The 12,035-nt window shown below is 46.7% G+C and overlaps 2 protein-coding genes across 2 annotated transcripts in view; both read left to right on the top strand.

The window, feature by feature from the left end:
• The window catches only part of LOC108800139 (transcriptional repressor CTCFL-like), an 11,423-nt gene extending 8,599 nt beyond the window's left edge, over nucleotides 1-2,824 (top strand). Inside the window, exons 6-8 of the mRNA XM_018572085.1 lie at nucleotides 875-1,024; nucleotides 1,295-1,452; nucleotides 2,435-2,824. Coding sequence (XP_018427587.1) covers nucleotides 875-1,024; nucleotides 1,295-1,452; nucleotides 2,435-2,824 — 698 coding nt within the window. The remainder of the gene's footprint in view (nucleotides 1-874; nucleotides 1,025-1,294; nucleotides 1,453-2,434) is intronic.
• A 480-nt stretch (nucleotides 2,825-3,304) lies between these two features.
• LOC108800144 (transcriptional repressor CTCF-like) lies at nucleotides 3,305-8,906 on the top strand. The gene is made up of 6 exons (XM_018572092.1): nucleotides 3,305-3,395; nucleotides 4,645-4,775; nucleotides 5,399-5,519; nucleotides 6,019-6,168; nucleotides 7,541-7,719; nucleotides 8,627-8,906. Exons 1-6 carry the CDS (start codon nucleotides 3,350-3,352, stop codon nucleotides 8,900-8,902), a joined length of 903 nt encoding a protein of 300 aa, XP_018427594.1. The 5' UTR covers nucleotides 3,305-3,349; the 3' UTR covers nucleotides 8,903-8,906.
• The last annotated feature ends 3,129 nt before the right edge of the window (nucleotides 8,907-12,035 follow it).

A 12,035-nucleotide genomic window follows, 5' to 3' on the forward strand; every position in this document is an offset into this window, starting at 1 on the left:
TTTTTGTAATGGAGTTAATTTTAAACAGTTTATCGCTAATGTTGCTACCACCATTAAACATTTTGTACATGGAAATCATATCCCCCCTTAATCTCCTCACCTCTAATGTGAACATGTTTAAATTTAGTAGCCTCGTCTCGTAGCTCTGGTCCTTCGTACCCCTAATTAGTTTGGTTGCCCTTCGCTGGACTTTTTCCAACTCAAGGACATCTTTTCTTAGTACTGGTAACCAGAACTGGACCGCGTACTCCAGATGAGGTCGAACCAATGATCTATAAAGTGGCAAAATTATAGACTTGTCCCTGCAATACATCCCCTTTTTAATACAGGACAAGACCCTGCTAGCTTTGTTTACAGCAGCCTGGCACTGCAAACTACCTTTCAGTTTGTGGTCTACAATGACCCCCAAATCCTTCTCCATTTCTGACTTCCCCAGCGGCACCCCCATAATTGTATAAACCATTTGTTTATTTTTAATTCCAAAGTGCATTACTTTGCATTTATCGACATTAAACCTCATCTGCCACATTAATGCCCACTCCCCTATTTTATCCAGGTCCTCCTGTAATGTTATGGTGTCTAAGTCCGTGTCTATTACCCTCCCTATTTTGGTGTCATCCGCAAACACGGAAATATCGCTGTTAACACCCTCCCCGATGTCATTAATAAATAAGTTGAACAATAAGTATCATTATACTTTGCCAAAAATGTGGGTTTGCTATTGTTCTGAGACCTCCAGCAATGGATTACTCTGCATCATTTGGAGTTTAAGGGTTACTTTGTAGAACTCTACATTGTTCTCTTCTATGCACTTAGGTTAGATAGATTTTCCCCTGGTGTGATTCAATGTTTTTTGTTTTTTTTTGTGCTTCAGGTGAGAAGCCGTACAATTGCCATGTGTGCCAGGCCCGGTTCACGCAGAACGCCAGCCTGAAGATGCACATGTTAAGGAAACATACTGAGAATGTGCAGAAGGAGCGCTGCCTCATCTGTAACGCAGTACTGTTCGGGAAGAACGACGTAAGTAAGTACTTTTACCGACACGCATGGGCAGCAGTGGTTTCTATGAAAAGGGAAATTGTGCCTTATACCATGGGGGTGTTAAGCAGTACACATGCTCCAGAACCATAAAACAGACACATACGTTAACAGCATGAAGCTATTGGAATATAATGGGCACCTTTTGTTATTGTTATCTGCAGTCTAAAATAAAAGGTCGTCTACAGGCACAACAGTTTTTGTCACTTTTGGGTTAGCGGTTTGGCTGGAGTTGCTCTTTAATATTATTTTGCAGAGGTTCATATCCGCAAGCAGCACACCTACCTGGAGGACCCGATCAAGTGCCGTCTGTGCTCTGAGGAGTTTCACGAGCGCTATCTTTACCGGCAGCATCTGGAGAGCCACAGGAGCCGAAAGACGCTGGAGCTGAAATCCGGCAAGCAAAGCTTTGAGGTGAAGCCTTTTGGAGGTTGTCGCTGTGCAAACTCATTTTTTGTCTACTTTGTGTTTGTAGCATCACATTGTTTTTCACTTCTTTTTGTCTTTAGAATATACAGAGATAAAATAGTTTGGGGAAAATTAATTTGAACAAAAGCAAGACTTGTTAGTCCCCCAGATAATGGCGTCATAGTCCGGAACATGTAGAAACGAGGCCCTAGATTCAAATGTATCAATAGGTCAATCTGATTGCGATAGGATGCAGTGGGCCTGGTAGGCTGCTTTCAGCAAGAATATAGTTTCCCCCCTGAACCGGTGACCCAGGAAGGAGACCCTTAAGCCCCTTAAATGAGTTGGTGTTACATAGTTACATAGTATTTGAGGTTGAATAAAGACATTAGTCCATCAAGTCCAACCTATGTTGTCTTGTTATGAACCATCACTAGTAATAAAGCACTTTGGACTCTTAGGTCTTTCTTGTAGCACTCTCCCTAGACTCTGTACAAATAGTATTCTTGTGACAGTTATTGCTGTTTGTAGAGTTCCCCTCACTTCCTGTCAGGTAAAGTTGTCAGCAGGACAGGAAGTGAGGGGAATCTATATAACAGGAGCCCCAGAAAACGGAAAATTGTATACTTGCCTATCGGTAATTTTTCCTTTCCTGACGCCACTACATGGCAGCATACATTGGGCTGGGGGCAGAGCCATACCCATTGTATGCTGCCATGGATTGGCGTCAGGAAAACGGAAAATTGTATACTTGCCTATCGGTAATTTTTCCTTTCCTGACGCCAATACATGGCAGCATACAATGGGTATGGCTCCGCCCCCAGCTCAATGTATGGTGCCATGGATTGGTGTCAGGAAAGCAATAAAAGTTCTAATCCTTCCCCAATCTATCCAGAACTAATAGAAAAAAAAAGTTTTGTCAGGACACTTTGACTAGAAGTTTTAATGCCCAGAGTTCAGCTTTAATGTATTTTTCCTTTCATTTTAGGCTTACGAGTTGGATGAGCAAGAAGCGGAGATCTCCACCACTGAAGACGGAGTGTCTTGGAACATCATGCCAAGCGCAGGGGAGGCGCAGTTGTTTCTGAACTATCAGGAGGGGGAGCAGCCGCACGCTGTGACGGAGCTGCACAGCATTCCCATGCAGACGGCGGATGGCAGCATCGTGCAGGCCATAGTGCTGCAGAGCGGAGAGCAAGTGGACGCAGAGGCCATGCATGCCGAGGTGTACGAGGTGCGAGATCTGGCCCAAGTCCTTCAGCCCCTAGTGGAGCAACAGTCCTCGGAGCCCATAGTCCTAGCACTGGATTCTGTTAATCAGGATGCACAGAGTGCAGAGCAGCTGGTAAGGAAACGCGAAAATCAAAGATTATTTTGAGTTTTTACAACTGCTGATTAAATGATCTTTTGGGGTTTATGTCTTCCCTTTAAAGCCAAAGTGTCAGCACTAGGAACTGTTGGTAATCGAATTCAGTTTTACAGAGGGCAGGTTTGGCTTTGACCAAGAAATGGCAACTGTCGGCACTGATAGGTTGATAAATGAGGCCCACTTACTGAACACATCCAAGAGGGCGCTGTCAGGCTCTGCTGGTATTGTTTACATGTTTAAACAATTTACAAATTCATTTTTGCTTTTTTCCCTGAAGAAGCACTTTGAGTACATACAATGTGGTGACTGCACATGCAGATTATTGGAAAGGCCATCTGTGAAACAGTAGCAAGAGAGGCTTCATTCTCCATAGCCCATCTTGTGCTGGAAGCAGATTTACCTATACCTTTGGTTACATTTTTATCATTGGATATTTCTGATAATGGTTCTGGGTTTTTTTTTTTTCTCCTCTCCTCAAAGGATGTTGCCCCTGACTTCATTCCCCAGGCGGCTTCCACGCCTCGGCTGACAGCCATGAAGGGGAGACGGATCCAGCCAATCAGCCCTGAGCAGCAGATCGGTAAGCTAAGTGCTCACAGTTCATCTCAATACAAAAATCACTCACCAGATATTCACCATTTTTCCAGACCTCGTATTCACCAGTCGCATTCTTGCCCTTGTGAAGTGGACCAACTCGTAGCTGCATTTAGGAGTTGCGGCTTCGCTGATTTCTTGTATTCAGAGATCGACATGGGCGTATTGTGGAATAATACAACCCTGGGGTCCTGTGGAAGAGTCACAGTAGTGATTTTGCTATTAAACTCATAATCTGTACCCAGATAGATTTTATTTGGGAGCAGTTCCACCAGATAAGGGTGCTAGGGGCCAGTCCACTCCTCCAACACTATGGAGAGGTCCAGAACTCCCAGTTTTGCCTATTAGGGAGCCGTTCCACCAGATACGGGTGCTTTGGAGCCAGTCCACTCCTCCAGCACAATGGAGAGGTCCAGGACCCCATCTTTACATATTATAAAGCAGTTCCACCAGATGAGGGAAAGGGTGCTTGGGGCCAGTCCACTCCTCCAGCACAATGGAGAGGTCCAGGACTCCCAGTTTTGCCTATTAGGGAGCTGTTCCACCAGATACGGGTGCTTGGGGCCAGTCCACTCCTCGAGCACAATGGAGAGGTTCCAGGACTCCCAGTTTTGCCTATTAGGGAGCTGTTCCACCAGATACGGGTGCTTGGGGCCAGTCCACTCCTCCAGCACTATGGAGAGGTCCAGGACTCCCAGTTTTGCCTATTAGGGAGCTGTTCCACCAGATACAGGTGCTTGGGGCCAGTCCACTCCTCCAGCACTATGGAGAGGTCCAGGACTCCCAGTTTTGCCTATTAGGGAGCTGTTCCACCAGATACAGGTGCTTGGGGCCAGTCCACTCCTCGAGCACAATGGAGAGGTTCCAGGACTCCCAGTTTTGCCTATTAGGGAGCTGTTCCACCAGATACTGGTGCTTGGGGCCAGTCCACTCCTCCAGCACTATGGAGAGGTCCAGGACTCCCAGTTTTGCCTATTAGGGAGCTGTTCCACCAGATACAGGTGCTTGGGGCCAGTCCACTCCTCGAGCACAATGGAGAGGTTCCAGGACTCCCAGTTTTGCCTATTAGGGAGCTGTTCCACCAGATACGGGTGCTTGGGGCCAGTCCACTCCTCCAGCACTATGGAGAGGTCCAGGACTCCCAGTCTTTATGTTGTTTAGAGTTATTCATATTAACTGATGGAAAGTGCTTCCTTTCTATGAACATATTATGAATTTCTCATTCCTTCCCATAGAGGTGAAGCTGCATCGGTGTAAAGACTGTGACAAGGCTTTCACCACCGGCATGGAGCTCCTGAAACACAGAAAATTTCACAAGCCAGAAAACCTATTCAAGTGTCCTTTTTGTGATACTGAGTCTTCGGGGGTAAGTCAGCATTAGAGTCGGTCGAGGAAAAATAAAATCATCTGATCGGCTATTGTACACGATTTAAAAAGGTTTTTTTATTTTTACTTTTTCATTCTGCTCTTAATATTCAATCCTCTAAAGTTGTCTTAAAGGAGAACTATGGGGTCAGGGCTTTTCCCCATAGTTCTCCTAGGGGTAACGGGAGGACACAAACTAGCATCCTCCCATCACCCCAAGCTCAGTATACAGCTCGCGGTATACTGAGACGCCGCGGCCAAGACGGATCCCGACATTACTGTCGAGATTCACCCAGCTGCGTGATTGACAGCTGGCTCTGCCTATCTAGAGGCAGAGCCAGCTGTACCCGCCCCCTCCCCCGTCCGTTCCTCCAGTCAGCACTGGAGGATCGTACAGGGGAGGGGGGGAATCCCTGCAGGGAGCTGTGAGTGACAGTCACGGCTCTCTGCAGGGATAGATCGAGAAGTGAGCGAGTGACGGTATGTGTTCCCTCACTTCCCGATCTATTGAGCCGACCTGTGACAGATTCATTGTCACAGGATCGGCTCGAACTATGAGGAGTGATTTTCACTCGCCTCATAGTTCTCCTTAAGTAGAAAACTTACTTGTATCTTTGTGCCTAGGCCCTTGAGCTGATCCTTCACATTCAGGTCCACGACGATGACCGCCCATTCCGCTGCGAACAATGCAACTTCTCCACGACAGATTCCTTCAAGCTAACCAGGCATAAGAGAATTCACACAGGTCAGTGAAGGATGGGATGGCTTTCTTACAGTTTTAATGTTTGAGAAGCAACATCATGATCTGTTAGATATGAAACTCTTCTGCTAAACTCTCAGGGTGGGCTTCCTGATGTTGACAACAGTGGACCATGCCTGCGTAATGTTGAAATTGCCAGTTTTTTGTCTCCAATGGAAGCCCATGTGACAGAGTGACAGCGCAGGAGTATAATTGGAAGACAGGGACATAGCGTTGTCACCCTGTATCAAGAAGTGCCTGAACAAGTACCTCGATGGCAGCGTCACCAGGGATTATAATGAAAGCTGCAGGATCAAAAGTATTTTAGATGACTTTTAAAATGACATTAACCTGGTAAAGCTTCTGTGAGATGTTAGTGATTGGGTTTACATCAACTTTAAGTGCCATCGATGTAGGGTATAGGAACGGCTAGAGGCTGTAATATATTGTTCTGTCAAGCACTTGCTAAGTTTAATTGATCTCTCCTTCTTTTTCCTGGTCTCAGGGGAGAAGCCTTTCACGTGTAACATATGTCAGGCCAAGTTCACACAGAAGACCAGCATGTTGATGCACATTCAGCGGAAACACACCAAAGAGCTGCCCAAATTAACCTGCCCTCTGTGTAACACCATCCTGACCGGGAAGCACAGTCTGAGTGAGTGTATCTCTGAATCCTCTCCGTCCCAGACCTGGGGATATACCTGTCTATGCAGTATGACAATAAGGCCTCATTTCACACACAACGCAAGCAAAATTGTATATTGCGTATATACGCGTCTATGCGCGTATATATGCGTATACACGAGCGTATATGCAATCTCAGAATGCATCACTCGTAATGGAATTTTTAATGTGCTGTACGCGCGTATAGACGCGTATATGCGCGTAAACACGCAGAAATACGCTGGCCGGACGCATCTCTGTTCCATTCTGTTTTTGCGCATATATACGCTACGCAAATATACGGCTCTATACGCGGTTGTGTGTATGGAGCCATTTATTTGCATAGGTTGCATATGGTACAATACGCACGTACACACGCGCATACGTGCTGCAGTGTGAATGAGGCCTAAGAGAGCATCTCCAATGTTTCTTTGTAAAGCCGGCGATATTGAAGGGGGTCTGGTCATGAAGTAGTGAAGTTGCTGGTCATAACCCTTCTCCTCCTAAAGTGACACTAAACTCAGGAGATAAATCTTAACAATACATTTCAGGTCCCTGAACTCTGAACAACATTGTATCTTATTTGGCTGTAAATCCTCCAATCATCTCTGACACTGTCCTTCCTTCTGGAGGGGGGCTAATAGATTTTTGTTAATAGTTAAGGAGTTTGAATGTATTTTTAGGATGAAACTTTTGAGTTTAGTGCATCCCATTAATTTTAAAGTGACACTAAACTGTTAAAGCCGGCCATACACCTATAGATTATCTGCAGATGTTCTATGGTCGCTCCCGGGATGGACTACAATCTCACGTTTAGTTTACTGATTTGTATTGGGATTGTAGTCCATCCCGGGAGTGAGCTTGGAGCGGTGACTACTCTACAACACACACAGGGACCATGGGGAAGAGACTGTGCCAAACTGGGCAATAGGGGGCCTACTTAAAAAGCGGAAAAGGAACAAGCCATAATCCCTTATGCTCTTAATGTGACTGCTGCAGGTAAACACAATATATATTCAGTAAATGAATACATGCTCCATACTCCAGGACTCAATACAGGCTTATAGTGATTAAACCTGCTCCGTCTCATGGGGCTGTATGAATTTATGCAGGTTGGTAGACACTTCGGGGTACTTTGTATATGTAAACCACAATAGAGACCGGGCCTATTTTCTAACATGATAATACCATCTGTGGTTTTGGGTGGGATATATATCTATCTATATATATAGATAGATCTATATATATAGATAGATCTATATATACACACATTTATATACACATTTATTGTAACCTTTTATTAACATTTATTGTAACCTTTATTAACATTTATTGTAACCTTTTATTCACATGTTATGTTACAGGCATTCACATGCGGAAGCAGCACTCTCATTCCGAGACCGAGCTGAAGTGCCGTTTCTGTCCCGCCACGTTCCGCGAACGTTTTGTCCTCCGCGAGCACCAGAAGACTCACAGAAACGAAAAGCCCATCAAATCGGTCATCCCGAGGGCAAAAAGGAGGAGGATTGCCGAGAAGAGTCAGGTGAGGGACGCAGAGGTCCTGATTAAAATTGGCTGAAGAGTACCTGGCCTTGTTCCCAACATCAGCCAATCACACCCCATCTCTCATTTTCCCCATACTGCACTGCTATCATGAAGGAACGGGAACATATCTTTTTTTTGTCTGGCCAATACATGGCTCTGTGTCTAATTTATAAGCGGGGGCATTTTTTTGTATATTACACACACAGAAGAGACTGCTAGGCTGCATTTTAACTCTGTTGATATTTTATGTGACCCGTGTTGCATTTAAAAATCCTAATATTTTTGGGGTGATTTCAGCCAGGGTAATAACTGAAATGTGCCTTTTATGTTCAGCCGTGGCTTGCTGTGGGAGTGGCTAGTCCGCAAAGTGAAGGGCAGAAGGGGGGAGGTGCTTTGGCGGGCTTACAGAAGAGACAGAGCTCAGCCAAATGCAGTACAGCTTCCCATGGAGCGGAGAATCTTTTGCCAAGGTTCACACGGGCAGCAGGTTTTACTGCCCCCTACAATACCATCCCCGGCGGATCGCTTTCCAGACTGAAGTTGCTGGCTGGTTGACATGCTTGAGGAGGTGATACCGCCTGAGTGCCTGTTTTGCTTTTTTGTTCCCAGTGGAAACATTGCATTCCAATAACCCCCCGGAACCGAGTGCCAAACAGTTGGCATGCAGTTGCGGCATGGTCCCATTGGCATCACTGGGCGCATTTGGGAGGCGGTGCCTCTTAGCAAACGAGATTATTCAAGTCATCGGAACGGCGCCACATCCGCATGCCATGTCCTGTGTACAAACACGAGCAGCTACCATGCTAGGTTTTAGGTGGGTGGTCAGGGGTGGTAAAAACGCAGATGACCCGCCTATCCTTACCACCCCATTCGGCCATTGATGTGTCTTCCCTTTTTATTCCCAGAGCGATCAGGTGAACTTTGAGGAGCAGGAGCCGGTGATCGGAGCCCAGGCGGAGGAGTACACCTGGCAGGTCCTGCCGACGGAACAAGAGACACAGATCCACTTTGTGATCAGCGACGATGCCGAAGAGGCCAACTCGGTGACAGAGTACCACGTCCTCCCAGTGGAGGCGAACGACGGCAGTGTTATTAGCATTCAGGTGTCAGGGATGCAGCAGATGGAGCAGCTGGAAGCAGGTACATTACATCAGGTGATTTTAGAGAATCTCTTAAAATAGCTACAGGGATGGGTTGCCCGCGGTGTGCCGCGTGTAGGGAGGGCATCCTGTAAGCGAGAAGAAGGGAAACCTGTGCTGCCAGGGGACGAAGAGTCGCAGCACGCTGCCAACCGAGGAACAATACACAAAACCACCGGCCACATCCAATATCCCCCAGTGCGTGCGTCGCTTTTTCTACACCCCACGGGGGGGAAAGTATCCCATGCCTCGTTGTACATATGTAGCTCATTCGTTTTGTATCGGTTCGTTATCTAGACTTTGTTTAAATTATAAGACATTTAAAATATGAGCAGCCGCTGAATATTCCACAACGGCCAGGCCTGGAAGGCGGAAGCACAGCGCAGAGGAGGGATATTGTCAGGAATGGAGAGATGGCGATTACTTCACCGTTGACAATAAAAAGTGCCTGAATTTCCCTGACTGCCTCCATGTTGGGAGGGGGAGGTGTATGCGCATCGGGGAGGTTCACAGACCCAACGGTGTGGATGGTGATCTGTAAAACTGCATCTCTTGTTCAGCTGAATAAAAGTTACATCCAAATGGAGTGAAATTGTTGTTTGATTTTCTTTTAAATTATAATAATTGCTGAAGAAAATTGTTCTTTTTGTGGCTCTGCATTCAGACTGACTGACCTGCTCCGGCTCCCACACAGTGGGATGTATTAAAGGTATAGTCCACCTCTACTATAGTCCTTGTTTCATATTTATCTCTCTCTCTCCTCCCTTACCTGAATCACTACCGTAATGTGTTGTGGTTTGATTTTGGTGCGGCTGTCCCAGTCTCCGGCCTCTGCATGGACCTGAGGTTGGGGGAAGCGTTTGCAGGAGCCTGAGCATTGCACCCGCAGCACAAGATCTCTAAATTCCATCAGGCTACACTTATGGCCTCCGAGCTGTCTACTGTAAACTTCTCTCATCCCACCATGTGATGGAGATAAATAGTGGAAGACCTATTTGTATTACAGATCAGCCGTGACTTCCTCCATGAATACAGTAGAGGTAGTGAGCGTAGCCACCACCCAGGGACAAGAGGTGTGCTACTGGTAGGATCATCAGGTAATCATAAAAGAACAGAAGCCTGAAAAAGAAAACTAATGCAGTCGCCTCATCGACACCCCGGTAAGCTGCAATATGTCACAATGTTGTTTTATGGTTAAAAGAGGCTTTTGGACGCACACAGAACCAAAACGCGTTAAGGTTGAAAGAGGTGTGAAAGGACTCTGCTAGGCCAATGCCATACAGTCCAGAACTGACCCCCCTTCTATGCTTTGTGTGGCTGGCTACCCTCCCTCTCTCATACCGACTTGGTTCATGTTCTGGTGATATAATGAAGACAAGGGCTAAGATCACAATGTAATAAATTCAGAGTCCTGGCAGTTCAATGGCTGAGAGTTGGAATGCATTTTCTGGCAGTGCCCTGCGGCCTGGATTAAGGCGATGGAAGAAACGCGTTGGATTGGGTTGTGTGGAAGGGATCTCTGATCTGTGAGTTAGATTTTCTGCCGGCCGTTGAATGGGACACGGCGTATGTCTGGGATGGGCCAGAAGGGGGCGCTCCTGCCATTGTCTTCCTCTATACAGTCTGGGAGCTAGTCAGTATTGGGTAAGAAGTACGCACAGTGTGTGTGTGCGTGGGGGGTATGCATAACATGAATGTACAGTATGGGGGATGTACGTATAATATGGGCGGAGTAGTAGTATGTATAGGGAGGTATGTATAGTATGGGGGGGAGTAGTAATATGTATAGGGAGGTATGTATAGTATGGGGGGAGTAGTATGTATAGGGAGGTATGTACAGTATGGGAGTAGTAGTTTGTATAGGGAGGTATGTATAGTATGGGAGTAGTAGTTTGTATAGGGAGGTATGTATAGTATGGGGGGAGTAGTAGTAGTTTGTATAGGGAGGTATGTATAGTATGGGGGGAGTAGTAGTTTGTATAGGGAGGTATGTACAGTATGGGAGTAGTAGTATGTATAGGAAGGTATGTATAGTATGGGGGAGTAATATGTATAGGGAGGTATGGGAGTAGTAGTAGTAGTATGTATAGGGAGGTATGTATAGTATGGGGGGAGTAGTAGTTTGTATAGGGAGGTATGTACAGTATGGGGGGTGTAGTAGTTTGTATAGAGAGGTATGTATAGTATGGGGGGAGTAGTAGTAGTTTGTATAGGGAGGTATGTATAGTATGGGGGGAGTAGTAGTTTGTATAGGGAGGTATGTACAGTATGGGGGGAGTAGTAGTAGTTTGTATAGGGAGGTATGTATAGTATGGGGGGAGTAGTAGTTTGTATAGGGAGGTATGTATAGTATGGGGGGAGTAGTAGTATGTATAGGGAGGTATGTATAGTATGGGGGGAGTAGTAGTATGTATAGTGAGGTATGTACAGTATGGGGGGTGTAGACATTGTGCTCTGAAAATGAAAGTAAGCTGCCAGTGTCTGTCTATATGTACCGTGTGTGTGCACGTTGTACATGATACCGGCCACCCCCGCCCTGGAATATGCTGGTATCGCCCGTTGCCCGCCCATCTCACGGACTCCCATTCACATGCTCCGTATGAAGAGAACCGGCGGGGCGTGTCCGAAATGACAGATGGGCGTGGCGTGGGTGGGTGTGACCGTATGTTGTGTGTGACTTGGAGGGGCGCGGTGTCCTCTGTCTTCGGGCAGCCGCCCACTTAGCTCCTCCCCACCTCTCCTCTATTCGGTGCGTATCACATGCCTACCTTGCGTGAGAGAGCGATGATTGGCCGGTCTGACAGCCTCTCCCTTGTCTATTGGCTAGAGATTCCCGCCCCCTTTTGTCCCTCCCCCAATCGGGTTGCGAGCAGTGGACAGTAGCCTGCCCGATCGGCTGGCCAGGAAGATGGCAAGGACAGCGCACAAGATAATGAGCCGCCGGGTGATATGTGGGTCATGTGACTCAGGATGGAGCTCCGCCTCCCCCGTTGCCATGTGCTCCGCTGTAGAATGTGGACAGACAGGTTTGTTATATGACCCGCAATGACATCCACCCATAAAGAGGACCTGTCACCATGGCCTCACTCACCCCTGTACACCTTTCCGGGGCGGCGGGAACACAAGACGTTCCTCTTAGTTACTCAATTCCTAAATGATAAAATATGAGCATTTC

This window comes from Nanorana parkeri, unplaced genomic scaffold (genome assembly GCF_000935625.1).
Source record: "Nanorana parkeri isolate BGI_ZX_2015 unplaced genomic scaffold, ASM93562v1 scaffold1934, whole genome shotgun sequence".
NCBI classification, from domain to species: Eukaryota; Metazoa; Chordata; class Amphibia; order Anura; family Dicroglossidae; genus Nanorana; species Nanorana parkeri.

Excerpts from the sequence above, each read along its gene's own strand:
- LOC108800144 (XM_018572092.1), top strand. The coding sequence starts at position 3,350 with ATGAAGGGGAGACGGATCCAGCCAATCAGCCCTGAGCAGCAGATCG. Across the intron at positions 4,776-5,398 it reads GTGATACTGAGTCTTCGGGG|GCCCTTGAGCTGATCCTTCA; the intron begins GTAAGTCAGCAT and ends CTTTGTGCCTAG. Across the intron at positions 6,169-7,540 it reads GACCGGGAAGCACAGTCTGA|GCATTCACATGCGGAAGCAG; the intron begins GTGAGTGTATCT and ends GTTATGTTACAG.